The sequence below is a fragment of the Aquarana catesbeiana genome, linkage group LG13 (assembly GCF_042186555.1).
Source record: "Aquarana catesbeiana isolate 2022-GZ linkage group LG13, ASM4218655v1, whole genome shotgun sequence".
Taxonomy (NCBI): domain Eukaryota; kingdom Metazoa; phylum Chordata; class Amphibia; order Anura; family Ranidae; genus Aquarana; species Aquarana catesbeiana.
In genome coordinates, this window is record NC_133336.1 from 199,920,839 (window position 1) to 199,945,987 (window position 25,149).

General features: G+C 43.0%; 1 protein-coding gene across 2 annotated transcripts in view; it reads right to left on the reverse strand.

Annotated features, from left to right (window-relative positions):
- Positions 1–25,149, reverse strand: part of LOC141117593 (uncharacterized) — a 73,354-nt gene that overhangs the window by 14,719 nt on the left and 33,486 nt on the right. Inside the window, exons 4-6 of one of the 2 annotated variants that reach the window (XM_073610518.1) lie at positions 22,701–22,757; positions 13,678–13,778; positions 1,410–1,543 (exon numbers count right to left, since the gene is read on the reverse strand). In XM_073610518.1, coding sequence (XP_073466619.1) covers positions 1,424–1,543; positions 13,678–13,778; positions 22,701–22,757 — 278 coding nt within the window. In that variant the 3' untranslated portion in view covers positions 1,410–1,423. Of the gene's footprint in view, positions 1–1,409; positions 1,544–13,677; positions 13,779–22,700; positions 22,758–25,149 lie in introns of those variants that run through there. The other variant, XM_073610517.1, reaches the window with a different exon arrangement.

Here is a 25,149-nt window from a genome sequence, read left to right on the forward strand (position 1 = left end):
CAGTCCATGAACAGGGTGGGGGGGAGTTCATGGACCAAGAATTGGTTGCTTCAGCGTGACCAGTTCTGTCATATGCCTTTGCTCCGTGAGATCCGTGAGAATAATCCTGATGATTTCAGGAACTTTCTCAGGATGACGGACCCCGTGTTTCACCGTTTGTTGGCTTTGCTGACCCCCTATATCAGCAGGCAGGATACCTGCATGAGGCAAGCCATCACTCCGGAGCAGAGGTTGGTCGCTACCTTGCGGTATTTGGCCACAGGGAGAAGCCTGCAGGACCTCAAGTTCTCGACAGGCATCTCCCCACAGGCTCTTTGTGGACATTTACTGCTTGTGTTTGTTTGAGCTGACTCTGACAGAAATGTGTGGAGTGCAGAAAATGTCGTGATTGTGTAACCTTATACAAAGCACTGTTGGCTGTTATTTACTAAATGCAAAGACACTTTTCACTACAAGTGCACTTGCAACTGCACTGAAACTGCACTTGTAGTGCAAAGAGGATTTGCCCTTAGGAAATTACCCCCATTTTCTCATAAAACAACAATTACATCACCCCAAAAGTGTTGTAGTGTTGAGACAATAATACACACATTCTTGATGAACAATCTTTTTAATACCTGCACAATCACATGTGCATTTACCAAAGGTTTTTCTGACAAACCAACATGTTTGTTGTATAACAATTTTTGTGGTGTCATTATCCAAAATCAAAATGTGCATTTTATAGAAAACAGGCCTGTGTAAAACCCACAAGAAAGACACAAATCTTGATCTTACAAAGTTCACATTTGGTAGAACTGGAAGGCAATATCAGACATCAGTATTTAGGAACTGTGTTTGATATTGCGTTCAGATGGGGGGAAATCACCCCTGGCAAAGCCAAATTTGGAAGATGCACACAAATTTCCCAATGTCAACATGTGCTATCTGCCATCAGGGGGGATCAAGGGATGTGTTTTGGGGGAGAAAGCCTTTCCTCACCGCTACTTTATTATTGAGGAAGGGGTTGCACCCCCAAAATGCGTCCATTGATCTCCCGTGATGGCAGATAGCACATGTTGGCACACTGTGTGCATCCTCCAAATTTGGCTTTGGGAAAAATCACAAAAACATTTAGCACATTGTAGCAGACAAAAGAAGAAAGTGATTTGGAGGGGCTTTAAACTCGCCCCAAAACATCAATGATGTTTTTATATTTTGGAATAACATCATTGATGTTTTGCTTGATGTTTTCCAATTGTAAATTACACCCCATGATCTCCCCGATCAGGATCTGGGCACTTTCGGATGTGAAAGGATCTGGATCCACACCCTCACGATCACCTAAAAAGAGAGGAACCCAAAATAAATTAGGTCTAAAAAATATGCCGCCATCCATCTCTTATCTGAGCCTGTGGTCGCAGACACTCACCTGTTGTGGTGACTAGTTCCACCACGTCTTCTTCCTCCTGCACAGCTTGTGTTGGGTGGATTTCCCCTTCTTCCAGAGGGGGGGGGGCTCTGGTCTCCTCAGATGAGGGGTGTCCTCCGAGTTTTTTCTCCCCTATGTAAAACAAAAATGGTATAATTAGCACACAGATATTTGATGGCAGAACCATAAAGATGAAACATTGCTTGGAAGTGGGGTACAATTGTCTATTTTAGCAGAGTTCCAAGAAGTAGCATTTTTAGTGTCCTTTGTCAAGCTTCAATACTTTACCGGTTTAGTACAAGCTTCACAGATGTAGCCCCCCCTATAGTATACACTGGAGCACCTGTGTGGCCCCCCTAATAAAAATGGTGTTCTGGGGTCCCACACTAGTGTTCCAGTGTCCAGATGTGAAAACAGCTGCTGAGTGTCCTCTCCTTACACAATCTAGTTTGCATTTCATTCTATTAACAAAGCCATCTACACAACCAAATTCTTTGAAGACAAGTATAGGGCCTCAATGGTGGCCAAATGCATATGGCCTAAACAATGGTATTTTATAGTCCGCAAAAAAAATGTGTGATCCGAACGAATAATGTGCCCATGAACATGAAAGTTGCCATTTTAAACTGTACAACAGTTCCTAAAAGCACATGGAGCAGCACGAACGTAATAAACACAAGAACAATAGGAACACAGCACAACTACTTACTTTTTTGCAGCACTCTCCGGATCTTTCTGTACTGCTCATGTTCTCGTAATTTCAAGTCCGACCACCGCTTCCTGAGCTGATCTTTCGATCGTCGTACCCCGAATTTCCGGTGCAGACTCCTGACCACTTTCGCCATGATCTTGGCCTTTCGGACATTGGGGTTGGGGTAAGGCCCATACTTTCCATCATAGTCGGCCTTCTTCAGGATGTCCACCATCTCCAACATCTCCCCAAAGGACATATTTGAGTCCTTTAATCTCCTTCTGGATCGGGACGTTTCAGGCTCCGGCCTTTCCTCCTCCTCCTCGTTGCTCCAATTATCAGGATCCTGCTGTCTATCCGCCATGTGCTCTTCCTCCACTGCGCCGAACGAAAAGGGGCGGGGAATAGAATAGAAAGAACGTCAGGGGCGGGCGGAGTTATACGCATGCGCAGTGTGTATAAATCGTAACGCGCGCGTCTTACGTACGATCTGTGAGCGGAGGAAGGAGCATCGGAGACGCCGATCGTGCTAACGAAGGTAGGATCTAAACTTGGCCCTATACTGCTTCGAAATTGAAGCCTATATTGTAACAAGATTAGGGGAGTTTGGCCTGACATTAGGGTTTGTCTTGTGTTGTGTCTTGCAGAGAAAATGGATGGGTTCAACGACCACAATTTCCTCCCCCTGTTCATAGACAAATACAGGGAGATGCCCTGTCTGTGGCAGGTCAGACACCCCCACTATAATCACAAACAGAAGAGGCAGGCAGCGCTGGAGAAACTGCTGGAGTTGGTGAAGCCGGTGGTCCCCACAGCAACCATCCCCTATTTAAAAGCTAAAATTGGTGGCCTGAGGAGCACTTATCTGAGGGAGCGCAAGAAGGTCACAGATTCCCAGAGATCCGGAGCTGCAGCAGATGACATTTATGTCCCCAGGCTGTGGTACTACGAGAGACTGCGATTTCTGTCAGACCACACTGAAGTCAGGGAATCTCTCTCCACTCTTCCTTCCACCCTTCCTTCCACCCCAGCTGAGGCTTCCGATGTCCAACCTGGGCCTTCCAGCCAGGAAGAAGTGGAGGAGCCCAGCTTGAGTCAGGTATAGCGTTCTTCTACAGATTTCTGGTCAATAAATAAATGATGTTTACTAGATGTTATTATTGATCACTAATTGCTGATTGAAAAAAGTGTTTTACATATCAATAGACAGTAGTGGGCACCCAAAATTGGGACAAGAATGCAAAATGCTGGGCTCAGAAGGATAGTCTGTTATATTTGTTAACATTCAATTTGCAGCAGTCAGGAGGTGAAAATTGTGTGTGATTGATGAATAAAAAACTAAAACTATGTCCCTTTTTCATACACAGGAAGACCTCAGCCAGGAGGAGGCTGTGGAATGTGGCAGTCAGGAGGAGGCGGGGATTATTAGTGTCAGCCAGGAGGAGGCGGGGATTAGTGGCAGCCAGGAGGAGGCGGGGCTAAGTGTCAGCCAAGAGAAGCCTGGGACCAGTCGCAGCCTGACTGAGTCTCAGGTCCCTCCCCTCCGCCTGCCATACAAAAGGGCCAGGAAGGCCACTCCCAGTCCTCCTCCTCCTCCTCCTCCTCCTGCTGCCACAACTCCACCACCACAGCCAAAGGCTGGAAGGAAGCGTGGAAGGAAGACCAAAGAGTGATTGCCCTGGGTTCAGTCTGGTCTGACAGAAGATGCAGTCTCTCGTATGACCACAGCCTGGGGACACAGATGTCATCTGCTGCTTTCCGGATCTCTGGGACTTCTGGACCAGACTGCCCTCCCTTAGATAAGGACTCCTCAGGCCACCAATTTTACTTTTAAATAATTGATGTCTGCCCTGGGGGTCCAAGGCTTCGCCCACTTCTGCAGTTTCTCCAGCGTTGCCTCCCTCTTTGTTTATAGTTGTGAGCCCTTAATAAAATAGTTTTAGGTAAATTCTACTCTCCTGTGTGTGTTTTCATCAAAAAAGGACAGTTTGTTGGTGACGATTCAGGTACATTTCTAAAGTACAATGTGAAATTAATAAGGGACAACAACACCAAACAATCTCCTACAGATTAAATAGAACAACATATCAATGGTGTTGTGGGAACTTGTCACCAAAAACACACACAAACATTTTCGGGAATACAAATCCAAATCACCAAATAAAAACAAATAAAAAGAGAAACACAAAAATAAATTCTTCATTAAATTAAAAAAACCTAAAAAAAAAAATATGTTGTCAGATGTGAGAAATCAAAATATATTGAGGGAATCCCGATAAATAGTAACGAAAAAAGTTTGTGAGAAGTGTGTGTGAATATGAGCATCAAAACGACTTAATTCTTGTCACATTATAAAGAAGAAGAGAGTGCGCTGTATTAAACCATTTTGAACATTGCAGCGTGACGAAAGTGCTTTATCCATTACGAACGCTAAGTTTACCAGAACGAGCTGTCCCGTGTCTGAATTTCTTCTGAGCATGCGTGGCACTTTGTGCGTCGGAACAGGCCACACACGGTCGGAATTGACGCGAACGGATTTTGTTGTCGGAAAATGTTATCTCCTGCTGTCCAACTTTGTGTGTCGGAAAATCCGATGGAAAATGTCCGATGGCGCCCACACGCGATCGGAATTACCGACAACACGCTCCGATCGGCCATTGTCCATCGGAAAATCCGACCGTGTGTACGGGGCATAACTGTAAATACTGCAGCTGCTTACCTGTGGTACTAATAGGATCAGAACAACAGCAATTTTCTTCAGGTAGCTTTAGGTGCACACTGTGCAGAGGACGCACTACACTAACTGTAAATACTGCAGCTGCCTGCCTGTGGTACTAATAGGATCAGAAGAACACCAGCAATTTTCTTCAGGTAGCTGTAAATACTGTAAAAACACCTGCCTGCCTGTCAGTGGGAAGAGAATAACAGGAACGGATCTAGCTAAACTGAATACAGTGTGTATATGTGTATATATATATATATATATATATATATATATATATATATATATATATACACACACACACACACACACACACACACACATATACATATACATATATAACACCTAGGATGCATATACTGTATTTATTGGCATATAACACTCACTTTTTCACCATGAAAATCGGGTGCAAATAGCGTGTGCGTGTTATATGCCAATACTTCAATTTCGGCTCCCTCGGAGGCAATGGGGGGGGTGGGGAGTGCCGTTAGATTTCATACAGTGAGAATCTCCTGTTTACTTGGCGGCCTCTGTAATAGGAAGTCAATAGATGGCAATGGCGAGGCTGCTGCATTGATGGCAATGGCGAGGCTGCTGCATTGATGGCAATGGTGAGGCTGCATTGATGTGGACTAATAAGGCTGCATTGATGGCACTTGTGAGGCTGCAGGTGGGCATTGGTCAGGTTGCATTGATGGCAATGGTGAGGCTGCAGATGGGCAGTGACCCTTATTTTTCTTCAAAGTTCCTTATTTAAAATTTAAGTTTTTTTCCTGAAACTTCCCTCTTAAAATGAATGTGCATGTTATACGCCTGTGTGTGTTATATGCCGATAAATATGGTATATATACACACTGTAAGTGCAGCTAACTGACTCGCCTGCCTACTCTATCTAACTTAAATCAAATGACACTGTCTCTCTGTCTATCTCTCCGCCGCCGCAACACACTACGTCTCTGTTGTGCTATTGTTCTATGACACACAATCTCTGCTCAGAGCTGTGCTGTCCTGAGAAGGCAGACAGCACTGATGGAAATTAATAGCATGCACTGATGAGCACTAATAGAAGGCACTGATGAGCACTGATGAGCACTAATAGAAGGCACTGATAAGCACTGATGAGCACTAATAGCAGGCACTGATGAGCACTAATAGCAGGCACTGATGAGCACTAATAGAAGGCACTGATGAGCACTAATAGAAGGCACTGATGAGCACTAATAGAAGGCACTGATGAGCACTAATAGAAGGCACTGATGAGCACTAATAGCAGGCACTGACAGAAGGCACTGATGAGCACTGATAGAAGGCACTGATGAGCACTGATAGAAGGCACTGATAGACGGCACTGATGAGCACTGATAGAAGGCACTGATGTGCACTGATAGATGGCACTGATGGGCACTGATAAAAGGCACTAATGGGCACTGATAGGAGGCATTTATGGGCACTGATAGGAGGCACTGATGGGCACTGATAGGCCACATTGATGAGCACTGATAGGCAGCACTGATAGGAGGCACTAATGTGCACTGATAGGTGGCATCGATGGGCACTGATTGATGGTACTGATGGGCACTAAGGAACACTGATAGGCAGAACTCAGGCAGTATTGATGGGCTTTGATGGGCAGAATTGAAGAGTACTGATAGGTGGCACTGATGGATGCAGTTAGGTGGCATTGATGAGCACTGATAGGTGGTGCTGATAGGCAGAATTGATGGGCACTAATAGGCGGCATTAATGAGCACTGATAGGTAACACTTGTAGGTGGAAGTGATGGGCACTGATAGGCGGCATTGATGGGCACTGATAGATGGCACTGATGATTGGGGCACTGATTATCAGTGTAAATAATTTACTGACATTTTTGACAGTTAACGGCAGTCCTTTCCTAACACAGACACAGCGTGGGAGGAAAGGGCTGTGGATTACCAGTCTGTTTACATGTGATCAGCTGACATCACATGGTAAAGGGCCGATGTGATTGCGCTGGATGCATGTCCCAGGGGTCATGTGGGAAGCACGGTTTTGGGAGGATGTCCATGGACACCTTCCCAAAATTGGAAGCCCGGGGCTTGGATGGAAGGGGGGCCCATCATGGTTTCTTGCACCGGGGCCCTGAAGGTTCTAGTTACGCCTCTGATTCTCTGTCTATAGTCACTTGCCACTCTGCCTAGTCTATACCCTGTTCACGGTGACCTCCATCTCCGTCTCCTCTATCCTTTGTCCCTGGTCACCACCCACTCTGCCTTCTCTGTCACCTATCCATGGCCATCTACATGTCTGCCTCTTCTATTAATAAACAAAGAAAGGGGAATTGGGGTATATACACCCCGGGACTTTTAAGGTGCTTGAAATAAATAATAATTGAAGTAAATAAACATATATAATCTATCCATACAAAAGTTTTTTATTTATTCAATTTAATTCATATTGATACAAAAAAAGTTAAAAAGTCTCTCAATATCCATATCTGGTTTGACAAAGACAATGGAAAAGGCTACTCAATAAATACCACTCGACATGTGGCTTTGGAAAAAAGAGGGAAATCTAAATCAAAATTGGGTCATATCGCTAAGATTTTATAACAGTATATTTAGATTCTTAAGATAATCTTACTCCAGTATTTATTGAGACAGGAGGTTAATATACACCTTGCCCATCCTCTTTTCCTCTTCCAAGATGGCGCAATTGGCCTCCTGGCCAAGATCTAACTTCCATCCTTATTTGACTCGCTCCCTGGCGCATGCGCATTGTAGGTACTGACGCTTTATACGTCGTACTTCTTGGCGCATGCGTAATGCGGGTACTGACGTGTTTCATGTCATGCGGCAATACCCCCGCCCCTATCTCCATCCATGCATCCATCTCCGGGCCTCCTCACTACACGTCCGCATCCCGTCAGACGCCGCCGGGATGGAGGGACTATAAGTATGCGGCATTTCGCTGCTACCCTCTGTCGTAGGCTCGTCATCGGAAGGGGAGGCTGTCTCTCTCTCCCCTCCACTGTTTGCCTGCCCAAATCTCCACACTGGTAAGTGTTTCCACACACTGACTCTGCTCGATGTATGAGCAATTCAATGGTGTGGATTTTACACTCACTGTTAACTTATGTCCTTTTCACTCTCCTTTCAGCTGCATTTTTATGCATTTACTCCCTGATATGAGAACTTTTGACATACCCAAACCAGTTCAGCAGTGAATCTCCACACCAGGGGGATTTTAAACTGCTGCTTTAACGTTGCAATAAGGCGGTTCAGCCTCCAGCAAACAACTCTTGATTCAACTCAAGGTAATTTTCTGTCTATTTGGGAGTTGACTTTCCAGCGCCCTATAGACTGCATGTGCTTGATTATTGCTATCATTCACTATATATTTTTTTTTTATTAAAATTTTTGTTCACTATATTTATACATATATATATTTTATACTTCATCTAGTTCTCCAGCAAGGACTTATGTATGCTTAGCCCCTCTGTGACCAAAATTGATGGGAACCTATATGAGTGAGACCTACCCACACTTTGAATGCTATATATACCGCGTTCATTAAATCTCTACTTTAATAAATTACTCAGCCTGGTAAGACTATCTTCATTATCTTTTTCTGCTTGGTCAGATTGACCCTTGTTCTTTGATGATGTCTTGATGATTAATTGCTGCTTTAGTAATACTCTGTAATTTTGACTAGACATTTCTGTTCACATTAATTCTATCCATGTAATTTTAAAGTTTTAATATTGTAATGTGACATTCTATCTATGTCTCTCATTTTCAGTATACCACAATTCATACCAGAACTCCTGATGAAGCTCACAATGAGCGAAACATGTCAAGTGGTATTTATTGAGTAGCCTTTTGCATTGTCTTTGTCAAACCAGATATGGATATTGAGAGACTTTTTAACTTATATGAATTAAATTGAATAAATAAAAAACTTTTGTATGGATAGATTATGTATGTTTATTTACTTCAATTATTATTTATTTCAAGCACCTTAAAAGTCCTGGGGTGTATCTACCCCAATTCCCCTTTCTTTGTTTATCTCTTGGGATGTGGTGCTAAGGTTAATTGTCCCTGCCTTCTTTATTCAAATTATCTCTTCTTTTAATAGCCACTTTCCTTGCTGCCTCGTCTACACCCTGTCTATTGTCAACTCCTGTTCTGTATCCTCTACCCCATTCCAATGGTCACCCCCATCTCCTCCATACATTTCCCATGGTCACCCCCTCCTCTGCCTCTTATATCCTTTGGCCAAGGCCACCTCCATCTCTGCCTGTATCCTTGTCCTTGGACAGCTCTCATTCTAACTCACTTTCCCCTAGCCAAGATCACCTTTCTCTCTAGTCTTCAATACATTGCTTGAAATAAAATCTTTGGGTTGAATGACCCTGGAAAGTGGACTTGTGCTTGTCCATCACCAGGCCCCAATGCTTTAATGTGATGAAAGGTACCCATTCAAGGTGGGGTGCATGTGTACATTTTTTCTTTGGGTGATATTTAATCACCACTGGGGTTTTTATTTTTGCTAAATAAATGAGAAAAAGACAAAAAATTTTGAAAAAAACAAACAAAAAAGTTTTTCTGTTATAAAATGTTGCAAATAAATAATTGTTCTCCGTGAATTTAGGCCAAACTGTATTCTGCTTCTTTTCTTTGATGAAAATAACCCAAATCAGTGTATATTATTTAGTCTGTAGGAAAGTCCACAAACTATGGGATATACAGTGCATGAAAAAATGAAAAAGTATTCATACCCCTTGAAATTTTCCACATTTTGTCATGTTACAACCAAAAACGTAAATGTATTTTATTGGGATTTTATGTGATAGACCAACACAAAGTGGCACATAATTGTGAAGTGGACACAAAATGATAAATGGTTTTCAACAATTTTTACAAATAAATATGTGAAAAGTGTGGCGTGTATTTGTTTTCAGCCCCTTTACTCTGATACCCCTAACTAAAATCTAGTGGAACCAATTGCCTTCAGAAGTCACCTAATTAGTAAACAGAGTCCACATGTGTGTAATTTAATCTCAGTATAGATATAGCTGTTCTGTGAAGCCCTCAGAGGTTTTGTTAGAGAACGTTAATGAACAAACAGCATCATAAAGGCCAAGGAACACACCAGACAGGTAAGGGATAAATTTGTGGAGAAGTATAAAGCAGGGTTCGTTTATAAAAAAAATCTCAAGCTTTGAACTTCTCCCGGAGCACTGTTCAATCCATCATCCGAAAATGGAAAGGGTACGGCAAACCTACCAAGACATGGCCGTCCACCTAAACTGACAGGCTGGGCAAGGAGAGCATTCATCAGAGAAGCAGCCAAGATGGTAACTCTGGAGGAGCTGCAGAGATCCAAGTGATCAGGGACACTGACTGGTGACAGCATGTAAAAAGAAAATTCATTTTCTTTCTTTTTTTTTTACTTTTTGTTTCTTTTACAACTTTCCTAACACACTGTGACTAGCACAATACAGTGTTACCACAAAAACACTGTGCTACGCTGAGGAAATGGTCAAGATTTTTTTTTTTTTTCTAAACATTATGATTGCTTATACTTGTGAATTTCACTGTTGTAAGCAACCATTTTTACTGAATGAAATTGATTCAGTGTGTATTGTTGTGATTAGCTGTGATTGGCCCTGTCTGTACCATGTGATCACTATGACCAATCACAGCTAGCATCACAATTGTACACAATGAATGGCATGAATGGAAGCCATTCATTGTGTACAATTGTCTTCTGATCTGCTGCCATTGGTCATAGCGATTACATGGTACTGGCAGCGGGTCAGTACACTGTCCTGTGGACACAGCAGGTGACAGGCTGTGCCGCAACCCAGCCTGTGAGGTGCGGAGAGGCATGTTTCAAGAGGCTGTCATATGACATCCACCCAAAATGATATAGGTCCCATCTGGCCTATAGATAAATAGGGCTTTGTGATCACAGTGTCCAGAGCACACTGCTGATCACAGATTGAGGTGAAGAGCCAATCAGAGGCTCTTTTCCACGTGATCTGCTGTGTTCAATCAAAGCTGATCACGGATCTAAACAGAAGTCGGCTACGGACACTCCTTTCCTCGCGCTGACAGCCTATCAATGCAAGCTATCAGTGCTCATCTGTGCCGCCTCATCAGTGCCCACCAGTGCAGCCTGTGCCCATCAGTGCCACCTCATCAGTGCCCATCAGTGCCCATCAATGCAGCCTCATCAGTGCACATCAGTGCAGCCTCATCAGTGCCCATCAATGCCACCTCATCAGTGTTTATCAGTTCAGCCTTATCAGTGCCAATCAGTGCAGCCTCATCAGTGCCCATGAATTCCCATCAGTGCCACCTCATCAGTGTTCATCAGTGCACATCAGTGCCCAACAGTGCAGCCTCATCAGTGCCCATCAGTGCCACCACATAAGTGCCCATCAGTGCCACCCCATTAGTGCCCATCAGTGCAGCTTCATCAGTGCCCATAAATGCCCTTCAGTGCCACCTCATCAGTGCCCATCAGACCAACCTCATCAGTGCCCATAAATGCCCTTCAGTGCCACCTCATCGGTGCACATCAGTGCCCATCAGTGCAGCCTCATCAGTGTCCATCAGTGCCACCTCATTAGTGCCCATCAGTGCCACCTCATCAGTGCCCATCAGTGCCACCTCATCAGTGCACATCAGTCCAGCCTCATCAGTGCACATAAATGCCCTTCAGTGCTACCTCATCAGTGCCCATCAGCACACATCAATGAAGGAGAAAAATTAACAGTTTGCAAAATATTATAACAAACTATGAAAAAGTTTTTTTTTTTTCAAAATAAAAAACCCAGCGGTGAATAATTACCACCAAATGAAAGCTCTATTTGCGTGAAAAAAATGATACAAATTTCATTTGGGTACAGTGTAGCATGACCACACAATTGTCATTCAAAGTGTGACATCGCTAAAAGCTGAAAATTGGCCTGGGCAGGAAGGGGGTGAAAGTGCCCAGTAGGCAAGTGGTTAAATACCAACCAGAGAAGCAAAACCAACATTTCAGGAATAAAAGATGTAATTTTCTGTTGCTAGACGCAATAGCTGCCGATAGTCTACCCTGGACGCAGCACTTTCCTTCTTTTCCTAAATGCAGCTAAACTGTCTGCAATTAAACGTTGCTAATTGTCATGTATTAATAACATCATTACTTTGCATTGTTTGAGTCTAGCTGCTTTAGAAAAGTCTTCCGAATGCAGCTAAATGCTGAAATTTAGGGCACTTTCACACTGATGCATTTTTTCAGTAGAGCAGTGCGAAAGCAGTCTAATGCCCTGTACACATGATCAGACTTTCCGAAGGAAAATGTGCGATCGGAGCTTGTTGTTGGAAATTCCGACCGTGTGTAAGCTCCATCGGACTTTTTCCAGCAGAATTTCCGACACATGAAGTTTGAGAGCTGGATCTAAAATTTTCCGACAACAAAATCCGTTCGCGTAAATTCCGATCCTGTGTACACAATTCCGACGCACAAAGTGCCACGCATGCTCAGAATCAAGCAGAAGAGCCGCACTGTCTATTGAACTTCATTTTTCTCGGCTCGTCGTACATGTTGTACGTCACCGCGTTCTTGACGTTCGGAATTTCCGACCAACTTTGTGTGACTGTGTGTATGCAAGATGGATTTTGTTGTCGGAATGTCCGATCGTGTGTACAGGGCATAAGCCTCGGTTCCCATATTGCGGGAAATGCAGCGAATCCTGTGTGTTCATGGGAACCGTGGCGGGTATCAATGTTAAGTTAACAACACTCCAAAACGGTTCGCAAAACGCAGTGCGATTGACAGAATCAGATCGCACCCAAGCGATCAAATTCCAGTGCACAAAAAAAAGCATCTTGCACAGTTTTTGTGCGGATGTGGTGCGATTTGAGCCATGCAAAATGAAGGGCTCAAATCGCACTGCACAGACATCGTATGTGATTTGCACAGGAATGTGGTGTGATTCCTGTGCGATTCACATGCGATGTGCCGCACCACATGTATGTGAACTGACACCAGCAATAGCAGCCCCCATATTTGTGATTTGAAACAAATGACTTTAATCATTCAGAGACCCGATACTTGTCAGAACCATGCAGAAACTGTAAGCACAGACTAGACATGTGCACTGCCGAAAAATTTGTTCGTTTTCGTTTCATTTTCGTTATGATCATAATTCGTAAATTCGAAAATTTGAAAACTCGAAAGAACGAAAAATTGGAAAATTCTAAATAATAACTAACTATTAAATTATAGGTATTGGAATTTCCTTTCAAATTTGGCTGTTAGTGAATGTACCGAATATGAATTTATCCGAAGTTACGCATTATCTGAAAATAACAGGTGCCGCATCTAAACGAATGGAACGGAATGAATTAATAATAAATAATAATAATAAAAAGTGTTTATTATTATTGTTATTATTATTATTATTATTTATTATTATTAATTTGTTACGTTTCATTTGTTTAGATGCGGCATTTGTTATTTCGGATAATTCGTAACTTCGGATAAATTCGTATTCGTTACGTTCACTAACAGCCAAATTTGAAAGGAAATTCCAATACTGTACCTATAACTTAATAGTTAGTTATTATTTGAGATTTTCAAATTTTCGGGCTTTTAGATTTTTCAATTTACAAATTTATGAATTTTTGAATTGTCGAATTTATGAATTTTCGAATATATTCAAATTTAAACTTTTGAATTTGTAAAAAATTTTGTCAAAAAGTAACAAATAACAATTTTCTGTATTGATAACGACTACATTTAATACATTACTGACACAGAAAACAAGAACAGATAATAAATCTGGGATTAGATCAATTAAAAAAAGCAACTTACCTTGCTTTTCTTTTTACATACAAAGATAGTTATACTTATGAATAGTGCAACTAGTACAGCGCATCCAGTTATGTATCCAGTTATGACAGCTGTATGGTCACCTGTCATATACATAAATCAGATAAATATTATTTTTTAAAACGCAACAAAAATGTTTATATAGAAATGGTAAAAAAAGCTGAAGTTTAAAGTGGTGTTAAAGGCTTGCTTAAAAATAAATCCAAACACGTCGTACTTACTTGCTCTGTGTAACGGTTTTGCACAGAACAGCCCAGATCCTCCTCTTCTCGGGTCCCCCGCAGCCACTCCTGGCCCCTCAATCTTGCCAAGTGTTCCCACAGCAAGCAGCTTGCTATGGGGAGGCACCTGAGCAGGCTTTCTCTGCATGTCTATTCACACACAAAGAGATGCAGCTCGGCCCCTCCCTATCTCTTTATTGGCTCACCAGCTGCCATTGACCCCGCCCCCTATATCCCTTCTTGGCTGAGAAAGCAGCAGGAGCCATTGGCTCCCGCTGCTGTCTCGGCCCATGAGGAGGCAGAGTCCCTGGAAAGCCGAGGCTCTCATGCACATCGCTGGATTGTGATGGGGCTTAGGTAAGTATTGGGGGGGAGGCTGCTGCACACAGAAGGTTTACAGAAGGTTTACCTAGAATAGCATAGCACCTAGCATAGAATATATGAAGGTAAAAAACCTTGTACCTTTAGAACCACTTTAATTTTTTGATACACTGTTCCTCACCTCTTGGTCACGCATAACATTGGCAGATGGGCAGAAATTCTGGTGACATCATTGCCCTAATATGCCCTGCGTTTCAGAGCATGTGCTGTGGGGCGTGCTCCTTTCTCAATTCTCCCATTAGCTTTAACCATTAGGTGGCAGTGCTGAGGAAGCACTTAAATAGGCTGCACAAAATCTATCCCCTTTAGCTTGAGAAAGGAGCGCGCCCCACAGCACATGCTCTGAAACGCGTTGCTTAACGGCAGTACAGCCCATACCATTGACTCTGCGTTCCAGCCCTCCACTCGACTGCCTGGCTGAGATGCAAGCCTCGTTCTGGATCGCGTTCGTATCCCGGAAGTCGGCGCCAAACACACAGCCGACAGCATAGAGGAACAAGGCTCCCTTCTATCGCAAACTGCAGAGATCATCTATGGCTTCTACTGGAATCCCATGTGCCGGACTAGCATGTCATTACATGTGAGTGCTTTTAATGCCAATTTGTCATTAAATATTACAATCTAACTAAGAGGCGCCTGTTGCTGTCTTTCTTTTCTTTTCTTTTACGCATGGCTCTCTCCACCATTTTGAGTCTCATTGCTATCTCTCTTTGTCATCTGAGCCCAGGCTGATGATACAAAGCCTCGAGGAAAGCATTGTGATAAGTATCTTTGATATTCTTGTATTATGTGTTCTGTTGGTATATGTTTGTAATATCTTTCTTTAATATTTTATTGTTAGCATTTCCTATTTTCTTGGTAAATAAATAAGACTTTATTTTATTAAGCAGTGTGCTTGGTCTCATAGCTAGCCTTGTATTATTGTGATATCAACAGTACCATGTGATCAGAGTTTTAATAGACTAGCAAACTATAGGAATAGACAAGTTAATACATAGGTACAATAAATAGAGGGAATCTGTAACCACCCTCGAATAATGGTTATTTGCACCAATTACTTCATTTGGCACCCCAGAAGGCTCATGGAATTTATTTCTGCACAGAATCCAAACCCTAATGTATTTTTGTCTTAAGTCCCTATAAGCTAAGGAATCAACTACACCTAGAACTGAAAGCCTTCTCTACGGTGAACAAGATTCGCACTGGTTCCTGAATTCTGCAGTCCCACGTGAGTGGTCCTAAAAGTTCTATGAAATATTTAATCAGTGAGCGGATGCGCAAAATCTGGTGAGATTTTTGGCTGGTATATGTATATATGTTAAACTGTTACAATATGTTTATTGTATTGTTAATGTGCATTAGGCCTGTAGCCGGTCAAGAGGACTGGTGAGTGAGGGGTTGATCACCCCTGGTTATCTGATGTAGCCTGCAGATTGACAGGATAAACCACACATCTTTGAGGAGAAAGTGGGAGAAATATAGATTTTTTTTTTTTAAATTTACATTTTTTTTATTAGTTTATTTTTTTATTTTTATTTTTCCACACGTGAGAGTGAAATAGCTCTCTGTTCTAACAGAAGTTCAACGTCACCTGCGATCTAAGGGGGCTAAAAATCAGTGGTAATAAGGAGATTGTAAGGCATTGATTAAGAGTGTGCAGGTCTCCTGGTGTGGAAGAGCATTGATTAATGTGCTCTGCCTTGTGTGTTGGAGAACTACAGGTAAAAGTTAACTTTAAACAGCTTTATCTGTGTCTCTGTGTGTTTTGTCTGGGTGTATTGTGTAAACAACTGCTGTATAGACTAGTTTAGCAACTTCAGTGTTTAAAAAATTATACAGGTTGCATGTTTTGAGTTACAGAGAGGGTCTAGGGCTAGAATTATTGCTCTCGCTCTACCGATTGTGGTGATACCTCACATGTGTGGTTTGAACACCGTTTTCGCTTCCACACGCGAGCTCGGCGGGACGGGGCGCATTTAAATTTTGTTTTTATTATTTATTTTACCTTTTATTTTTTACTTTTACACTGTTCTTTAAAAAAAAAAAATGTGCCACTTTTATTCCTATTACAAGGAATGTAAACATCCCTTGTAATAGAAAAAAAGCATTACAGGACCTCTTAAAAATATGAGATCTGGGATCAAAAAGACCTCAAATCTCATATTTTCACTTAATTGCAATAAAAATGAAAAAAATTGTCATTTAAAGAAAGAATTTTAAAAAATGGCCCTTTAAGAACTATGGGCAGAAGTGATGTTTTGACGTTGTTTCCATCCTGCAATGTCTTGGAGACGGGTGGGGGCCATCTTCCCCTCACTCATCTCCATGCCCAGCTAGTGACAGCATCCGATCGCCTCTGCTGCTGCCGATGGCTCTGGTAAGCGGCGGAGGGCACCAGAGGGGGGGGCCTCACCCGCTGCCGATAAAAAAAATTTGTACATTTAAAAAAAATTTTTTTCTTTTTTATTTGTTTATTCATTTATATTATTTTTGTTTTGTTCAGGTGAAAAAATTGTTGTTAGGTTAATCCATCTGAAAGGGGGGTAATTGGCTATGCCCTAAGCAGCTGAATAGATGGTCGTTGGATATGTCCTCAATTAGCAGCTGAATACATTTTGTTTAAGACAAGAGTTGGTAGGAAGCCATTCTAGCCGCTGGAGTTCGTTTTTTTTTTTTCTTTGTTTTTATTTTCATTCAGGTGGAAAAAGTTCCAAAAGATTTAGGCTTTGTCCACCTGAAAGGGGAGTTAGTGCTTAGGTCTTAGGGTATAGTTAAGTGCATTGTTTTTTTAGCTTTTAAAATGAGAATTTTTGAGAAGCAAAATTCATGCTTATTTTTTAAAATTTTTGCTCTTAGCATGGGGATCCATTTTAGAGTGGGTTCAGCCTAAAGAAATCATGGTTGTTTTGATAATTTGGTCAGAGTTGCCGAAGCCAGGAATACTAAGTTCTTGGGTTTCAAGAAGGGAACCATAAGTAAACACAGCAAGCGAGTAGATATTGTGGATAAGAATTTGATTCTGCTCTTGTTTTTTACTTCCAGAATCCTGGTGATTGGAGAGGTTTCTGGAACAGAGATGAAAGATGTTCATCTGGTTGGCAGTTTGTCTGTGCCATACCACACCGCAAATTTGTTCTGATAAACATTCAGGAGAGGAGGGACAAATGAAAAATCTGAAAGACTGTGCCTATCAATAAGACTTGTGAAACATTTTGCCTGAGTCTCTCCTGTCATTGATGAATGCAAACGTGCTATTAATACATGTGCAATGGGTTGGAGGTTGGGGAAGGAATATAACCTATCCAATCCAGAACACGAAATGTAAAATATGTTTTTTTTGTTGGAGAGATCATTGCTGGGAAGGAAGCACCTGGGTAGTATTTGGGACATAGACGAGTTTGTTTCTTTGTCCTAAAGGATACTGATGTAACATTAGTTATGGAACTAGGGTGTTCCTTGAACCTAATAATAGGTAGAGGTGCATGGTATACCCTGGGCATGGTCTCTGGAATCCATGCACAGGGATGGAATTTTGTGGTGTGTCTTTGTTTCAGGTTTATATGTGTTAGATTTGATATTTATATAGAAGTGTCTCCCATTTATCTATGCAAGTTGAGGAACAAATTGACGGTAAGGTCTATTCGTACACATTAGAGGCTTTGCTGACAATTCAGAGCCCTGAAATACCGCTGACGTGCCAAAATTGCTGTAGAAAAGGCCATTGTGAGCAAGCCTGCCTCATCCCGACCAGTATTTACAGTAAAGGGTTATAGGAGGTTGGGAGTGGGATGGATGGGTCACATAAATAAGTATATATGATGGTAATGGGTTGATTTATGTTATGGTATAGTGTGATATATGTGTATTTTAGGTTAGTAATATGGGTGAGTAAGGCCCCCCTCGAGACTCTGTATCTGAATGCGGGTTAATATGGTGCTCTGAGTGTGTGCTGGTGAATGGTGAGAGAGTGGACACCCCTTGCCTGTACTGCACCCCGTCCTGAAGATACCGGAAAGGAGAAGATACCGAAGATACAGAATGGTGACATGGAAGCTGTTGCTGAAGAATGATGGTGATGTGTCACTCAGTGGCAAAGCGGCACATGTTGGGAAGCACAACACGGTAAGACCGTTATGGACTGTTCCATAGGAACTGTTTCTGAAGACATGTTGGGAAGCGCAACAGGTTAAGACAGTTATGGACTGTTCCATAGATGTTGTGTCTGAAGAAGGGTGATATGCACCCTTTAGGGGCAAAGCGGCTAATGTTGGAAGTCAACATGGTATAATATCATATCATATTTCTGGTATTTCTTTCCCTGGTTGATACAGGAAGATGGCCCCAAGTTGGAATGTAACCAGTTACATTCCAGAGCTTTGTAGCATATCAGAATCTGCATCTGAACACTTGGCTCTGGACTGTCTGTTGCTGATAATACACTGCAAGCAATCTTCAAAGAGAGCCATGGCTGTCAGGATGATTGATGACGGTGGGTGACAAAGATCAAAGGATCAACAGACACCTAGAGATAATACATGGACAATGCTGCCCCTAGAGGCCAAAACAGTGGGACGGACAGTAATATAATATATTAAAATGACTACCTCTTGGCAATATCTCATTGGACAGTGGGCTAGTGGGGGTGGTTACAAATGGGTCTGAATGAATGTGTAAAAAGGGCACACAGGAGGGAATTTGTCCCTTTTCGCTCTTGGTTCAAGCCTGGTGGCTCTCTGAGCTGCACGGCTTTCTCTTTTTGCCATCTGAGCCCAGCCTGACGATACAAAACCTTGATGAAAGCATTGTGATAAGTATCTTTGATATTCTTGTATTATATGTTCTGTTGATATATGTTTTGTAACATTTTTCTTTAATATTTTCATGTTAGCGTTTCCTATTTTCTTGGGAAATAAATAAGACGTTGTTTTATTAAGAAGCGTGCTTGATTTCATAGCTAACCTTGTAGTATTGTGATATCAACAGTACCATGTGATCAGAGTTTTAATAGACTAGCTAACTATAGGAATAGATAAGGTAATACATAGGTGCAATAGATAGAGGGAATCCGTAACCACCCACGAATAATATTTATTGTACCAATTACTTCACCACCCCTTTCCCGCTTAGCTGTCACATGATAGCAGGCCACCAATCGAATAAGCCGTGGAGATGAAATTTCATGCCCTACAACTGCATGTAACAAAGGGGTGGGGATTCTTTTTTTTTTAAAAGTGTTTTTATTGCCACATGCAAATAGTTATACATTTGGAATAAACATTTGGAAATTGGCATAATCCAAAATACAGTTAAAATTTAAGAACGCAAAAGTACAATGCACAACCCTCTTTCAGGTTGCACAGCATATGTACCCAAACCTACCCAACAATCCCATAAAGGTACAAAGGCCGGGGTGGGTGGTGGCCCTGGGTGGTGGTTGTGGGGATATATGAGAAGGGGGCATATCAGAATCTGGAAGCCCCATCCGGTATAAAGGCTACTCAACCTATATAGGATAACCACATTACCTTATTTGAGTATAGCATTTAGTATGGATATATACAGTATCTCACAAAAGTGAGTACACCTCGTCACATTTCGTAATTATTTTATTATATATTTTACATAATGTCTAAACAGCTGGCAACAAAAGTGAGAACACCCCTAAGTGAAAATGTCCAAATTGGGCCAAAAGTGTCAATCTTTTTGTGTGGCCACCATTATTTTCCAGCACTGCCTTAAAACACTTGGGCATGGAGTTCACCAGAGCTTCACATGTTGTCACTGGAGTCCTCTTCCACTTCTCCATGACGACATCACAGAGCTGGTGGATGTTAGAGACCTTGCGCTCCTCCACCTTCTGTTTGAGGATGCCCCACAGATGCTCAATAGGGTTTAGGTCTGGAGACATGCTTGGCCAGTCCATCACCGTTACCCTCAGCTTATTTAGCAAGGCAGTGGTCATCTTGGAGGTGTGTTTGGGGTCGTTATCATGTTGGAATACTGCCCTGCAGCCCAGTCTCCGAAGGGAGGGGATTAGGCTTCTTCAGTATGTCACAGTACATGTTGGCATTCATGTTTCCCTCAATGAACTGTAGCTGCCCAGTGCCGGCAGCACTCATGCAGCCCCAGACCATGACACTTCCACCACCATGCTTGACTGTAGGCAGTGGCGGAACTACCACCATAGCGACCCACGCGGACGCTATGGGGCCCGCAGCTGAGTAGGGCCCGGTGAGTCGGCGTGTAAGTGAGTGGGCGGCGGGTGAGCCACCGAGCTGCCTGGCGGCTCACCCGCTCGGCGCTCGTACAGTCACACTGACTGTGCGAGGGGACTCAGCTGGGTGGCTCGGCAGGGGGGGATGGATGGGAAGCTGCCAGCTGGGTGGCTCGTGGGGGGGAGGGATGGACGGGAGGCTGCCCAATCAGTGGGTGGCGGAGCAGAGAGATGACATCATCTCTCACCGCCTGCATCCTGGCAGTTCTGCCCTCACTCACTTTGCAGGCAGCAGAGAGATTACATCATCTCTCTGCTGCCTGACTCAGACTGGGACACAGGAAGTGATAATCCCCATTCCCCACCTTAGCAGGAAAGTGACTATCTGCAACTTGTGGCAGTTGACGTGGTAAGTGGACAATCCGCAACTTGTGGCAAGTGACAATCCGCAATGGGTGGCAGGTGGACAATTTGCAATTTGTAACAAGTGACAATCCACAACTTGTGGCAGGTGACGTGGCAAGTGGACAATCAGCAATGTGTGGCAGGTGATATTGGACAATTTGCAACATTTGGCAGGTGACATGGCAAGTGGCAATCCGCAACTTGTGGCAGGTGACGTGGCAAGTGACAATCCACAACTTGTGGCAGGTGACGTGGCAAGTGGACAATCCGCAACTTGTGGCAGGTGACGTGGCAAGTGATAATAGCAACATGTGACAAGTGACAATCTGCATCTGGTGGCAGGCGATGTGGCAAGTGACACACTCGGGGCTCCCACTGATTCTGCATTATGGTGAGTTGAACTATTTCATTTTCTACAATTTTTTACATTTTCAACAATGTAATAATAGAAATAATGTGTTTCAATCATCCTGACACTATAATAACCATGGTGCCGTGATGATTGAAGCGCCAACATCAGCCATTTCCCTGATAAATTGCCCCCCAAAAAAATTATTTTCTGGCAGTGCCCCTCCCGAGACTAGACTCTAGTTACTCCCCTGACTGTAGACAAGACACACTTGTCTTTGTACTCCTCACCTGGTTGTTGCCACACACGCTTGACACCATCTGAACCAAATAAGTTTATCTTGGTCTCATCAGACCACAGGTCAGCACCAAATTGTTTGTGGGCTTTCTTGTGCATCATCTTTAGAAGAGACTTCTTTCTGGGACGACAGCCATGCAGACCAATTTGATGCAGTGTGTGGTGTGTGGTCTGAGGACTGACCCCCCCACCCCTTCAACCTCTGCAGCAATGCTTGCAGCACTCATAGGTCTATTTCCCTAAGACAACCTCTGGATATGACGCTGAGCATGTGCACTCAACTTGTTTGGTCGGCCATGGCGAGGCCTGTTCTGAGTGGAACCTGTCCTGTTAAACCATTGTATGGTCTTGGCCATCCTGCTGCAGCTCAGTTTCAGGGTCTTGGCAATCTTCTTATAGCCTAGGCCATCTTTATGTAGAGCAACAATTCTTTTTTTCAGATCCTCAGAGAGTTCTTTGCCATGAGGTGCCATGTTGAACTTCCAGTGACTAGTATGAGAGAGCGAGAGCGATAACACCAAATTTACGACACCTGCTCACCATTCACACCTGAGACCTTGTAACACTAACGAGTCACATGACACCGGGGAGGGAAAATGGCTAATTGGGCCCAATTTGGACATTTTCACTTAGGGGTGTACTCACTTTTGTTGCCAGCGGTTTAGACATTAATGGCTGTGTGTTGAGTTATTTTGAGGGGACAGCAAATTTACACTGTTATACAAGCTGTACACTCACTACTTTACATTGTAGACAAGTGTCATTTCTTCGGTGTTGTCACATGAAAAGATAGAAGAAAATATTTACAAAAATGTGAGGGATGTACTCACTTTTGTGAGATACTGTATATATAAAATAACAAACAAATACCCACCAAAAACACAAAAAACACACAAGAGTAAAATGAACAAACCAAACAACCATACAGGAGTAAATTCCACCCCCCCTCCCCCCAGAGATAATCTTACATCTATGAACTGTTCCCCAGAATATGCTGGGAGATGAGCGGCTCCGCAGGTCTCAGATATTCACAAAAAATAGAAAACCACAAGATGTGTTTATTTGGCTATTAGAGGAGGAAAATATTTTTTAGTCTGATTATTTTGTTTGTGTTCAAGAGATTCCCAAACATACTTACTGGAAGTTGAATTAGTACGAGCACGATCAGTTGACTTTACAACTTCTGTTTCATCATCTTCATTTTAGACATGAAAAAAAAGGAAAGATTGATTTGTTTCAAAAGAGCAAAAGAATTCCAAAACTGTTGAGTCAGAGCTAGAGCGCTCCAATCAAAAAAGCGCATGCCTCCTGCTGATTGGAGAGTTCTGCTCTGGCTCAGCAGGGGGTATGTAACACCTCTACAGAGAGACCACTGCTTCCACACAGAGTGCAAGGGTCCTTCTCTACAGCATGTTGGCAGGGGACAGGCTTTTCTACTGAGGCTGTGGTGGCCTTCGACAGAAAAGTTTTGATGATTTGATGATTTCTTTAGCTGATTTAAATTGAAAAAAATAAGAAAATAAATTGGTCTTTAAAGGGGAGCTAAACCCATCGATTTAACAGTTGCTGTAAAATAGTTATATTCCTGGCATACTGGGAATGCTAACTATCACATTTGTTTGTGCTATCAATAAAACTGTCAAACCATCAAATGGCTGGTGTTGTAACTGATCACATGTGCAGCACCATGACAATTGCAGATCAAACAGATGGCAGTTTCCTTGGCTGAAAAGGATATATATAGCGGCCATACCATAGCATATAATCACTGAAGGGATTAGTATCTACGAAGATGTGGAGCTCCTCCCCACCAACCCATATATAATATTGCAGCCAACAGCCATACCCTCTGCTTCCAGGTATTGTAAATTGGGTATAGCAGCCAATGACACATATTAGAGGGAGTGACGTCACCTTCCCTTTGCTTTTTGACACCAAACACTGAGGATTTTAGCGCCAGCTGGAGGAAGAAGGGGGGGGGGGAGATGGGAAGGTGTGTATTAGTGGGTTTGGTGTTGGAGGCTTTTTCAGGTCACTTTGCCCAACAGTAAATTAACTAGGTAACAGTGTCTATTAAAAATCCATCAACATTACTTTAAAATAGAACTAAAGGCAAAGTCCTTTAGGGAAATTTACCTTCACTTCCTGTCCAAAAACCAAAACAGGAAGTGGGCAGAAATCCCTTCAAAGTGAGTGAATCCCTGTTTGTCCCCAGGGTGGCCAGATCTAGTTTTCCCATTGGCAGATATCCCATCTCTTACTGTTTTGGGGACAACCCAAAATATGGGATTTTTTTTTCTTTCACTTTCAATGATAACTGTATACAGGACAAATAGAGGGGGTGAATCCCCCTCAAAGGCACCGACAGCAGTAAAAACCTGACATGGGTTCTAATCCCTCTCCACTGTAGCCAAAGCTAAAACAAAGGTTTTGTCTTTAGCTATACTTTCATTTAACCATGCTCATTGATTCCAATGCATCCCTACTGGGGAGCTGGGAAGATGAGGCTGCAGAGAGAAGCTAGGAAGAGGAGGGAGGGCTGATGTGAGGAGCTGGAAAAGGTGGTGAGGTTGTAATGAATAGCTGAAAAGAGGAGGGGAGGTTGTAGTGAGAAGCGGAGAAAAGGAGGGGAGGTTGTAGTGAGGACCTGTGAAGAGGATGGGAAGTTGAAGTGAGGAGCGGAGAAGAGGAGGGGAAGTTGTAGTGAGGAGCAGAGTAGAGGATGGGAAGTTGTAGTGAGGACCTGTGAAGAGGAGTGGGATTGTAGTGAGGAGCTGAGAAGAGGAGGTTGCAGTGAGGAGCGGAGAAGAGAATGGAAGGTTGTAGTAAGGAACTAGGAAGAGGATGGGAAGTTGTAGTGAGGAGCGGAGAAGAGGACAGGAAGTTGTAGTGAGGAGTGGAGAAGAGAACAGGAAGTTGTAGTGAGGACCTGTGAAGAGGAGAGGGAATTGTAATGAGGAGCTGAGAGAAGGAGGGGAGGTTGCAGTGAGGAGCTTGTAGGAGGAGCAGAGGTTGCAGTGAGGAGCCGGTAAGAGGAGGGAGGTTGTAGTGAGGAGCTGGTAAGAGAAGGGGAGGTTGTAGTGAGGAGCTGGTAAGAGGATGGAAAGTTGTAGTGAGGAGCTGAGAAGAGGATTGAAGGTTGTAGTGAGGAGCTGAGAAGAGGATTGGGGGTTGTAGTGAGGAGCTGGTAAGAGAAGGGGAGGTTGTAGTGAGGAGCTGGTAAGAGGAGAGGAGGTTATAGTGAGGTGATGGTAAAAGAAGGGGAGATTGTAGAGGAGCTAGGAAGTATAGAGAGGGTAGGGTAATGACTTAAGAAGAGGAAGGGAGGTTGAGTTGAGGAGATGAGGTTGTAGTGAGGAGCTGGTAAGAAGTAGTGAGGAGCTGATAATAGGTAGTGAGGTTGTAGTGAGGAGCTGGTAAGAGAAGGGTTGGTTTTAGTGGGGAGCTGACAAGAGGAGGGGAGGTTTCTGAATATAGAGTAAACACTGAATATATAAGCTGCTAATGCAGAGTATATATATATATATATATATATATATATGTTGTAGTGAGGAACTGGTAAGATGACAAACTCAAATCTGTGAAAA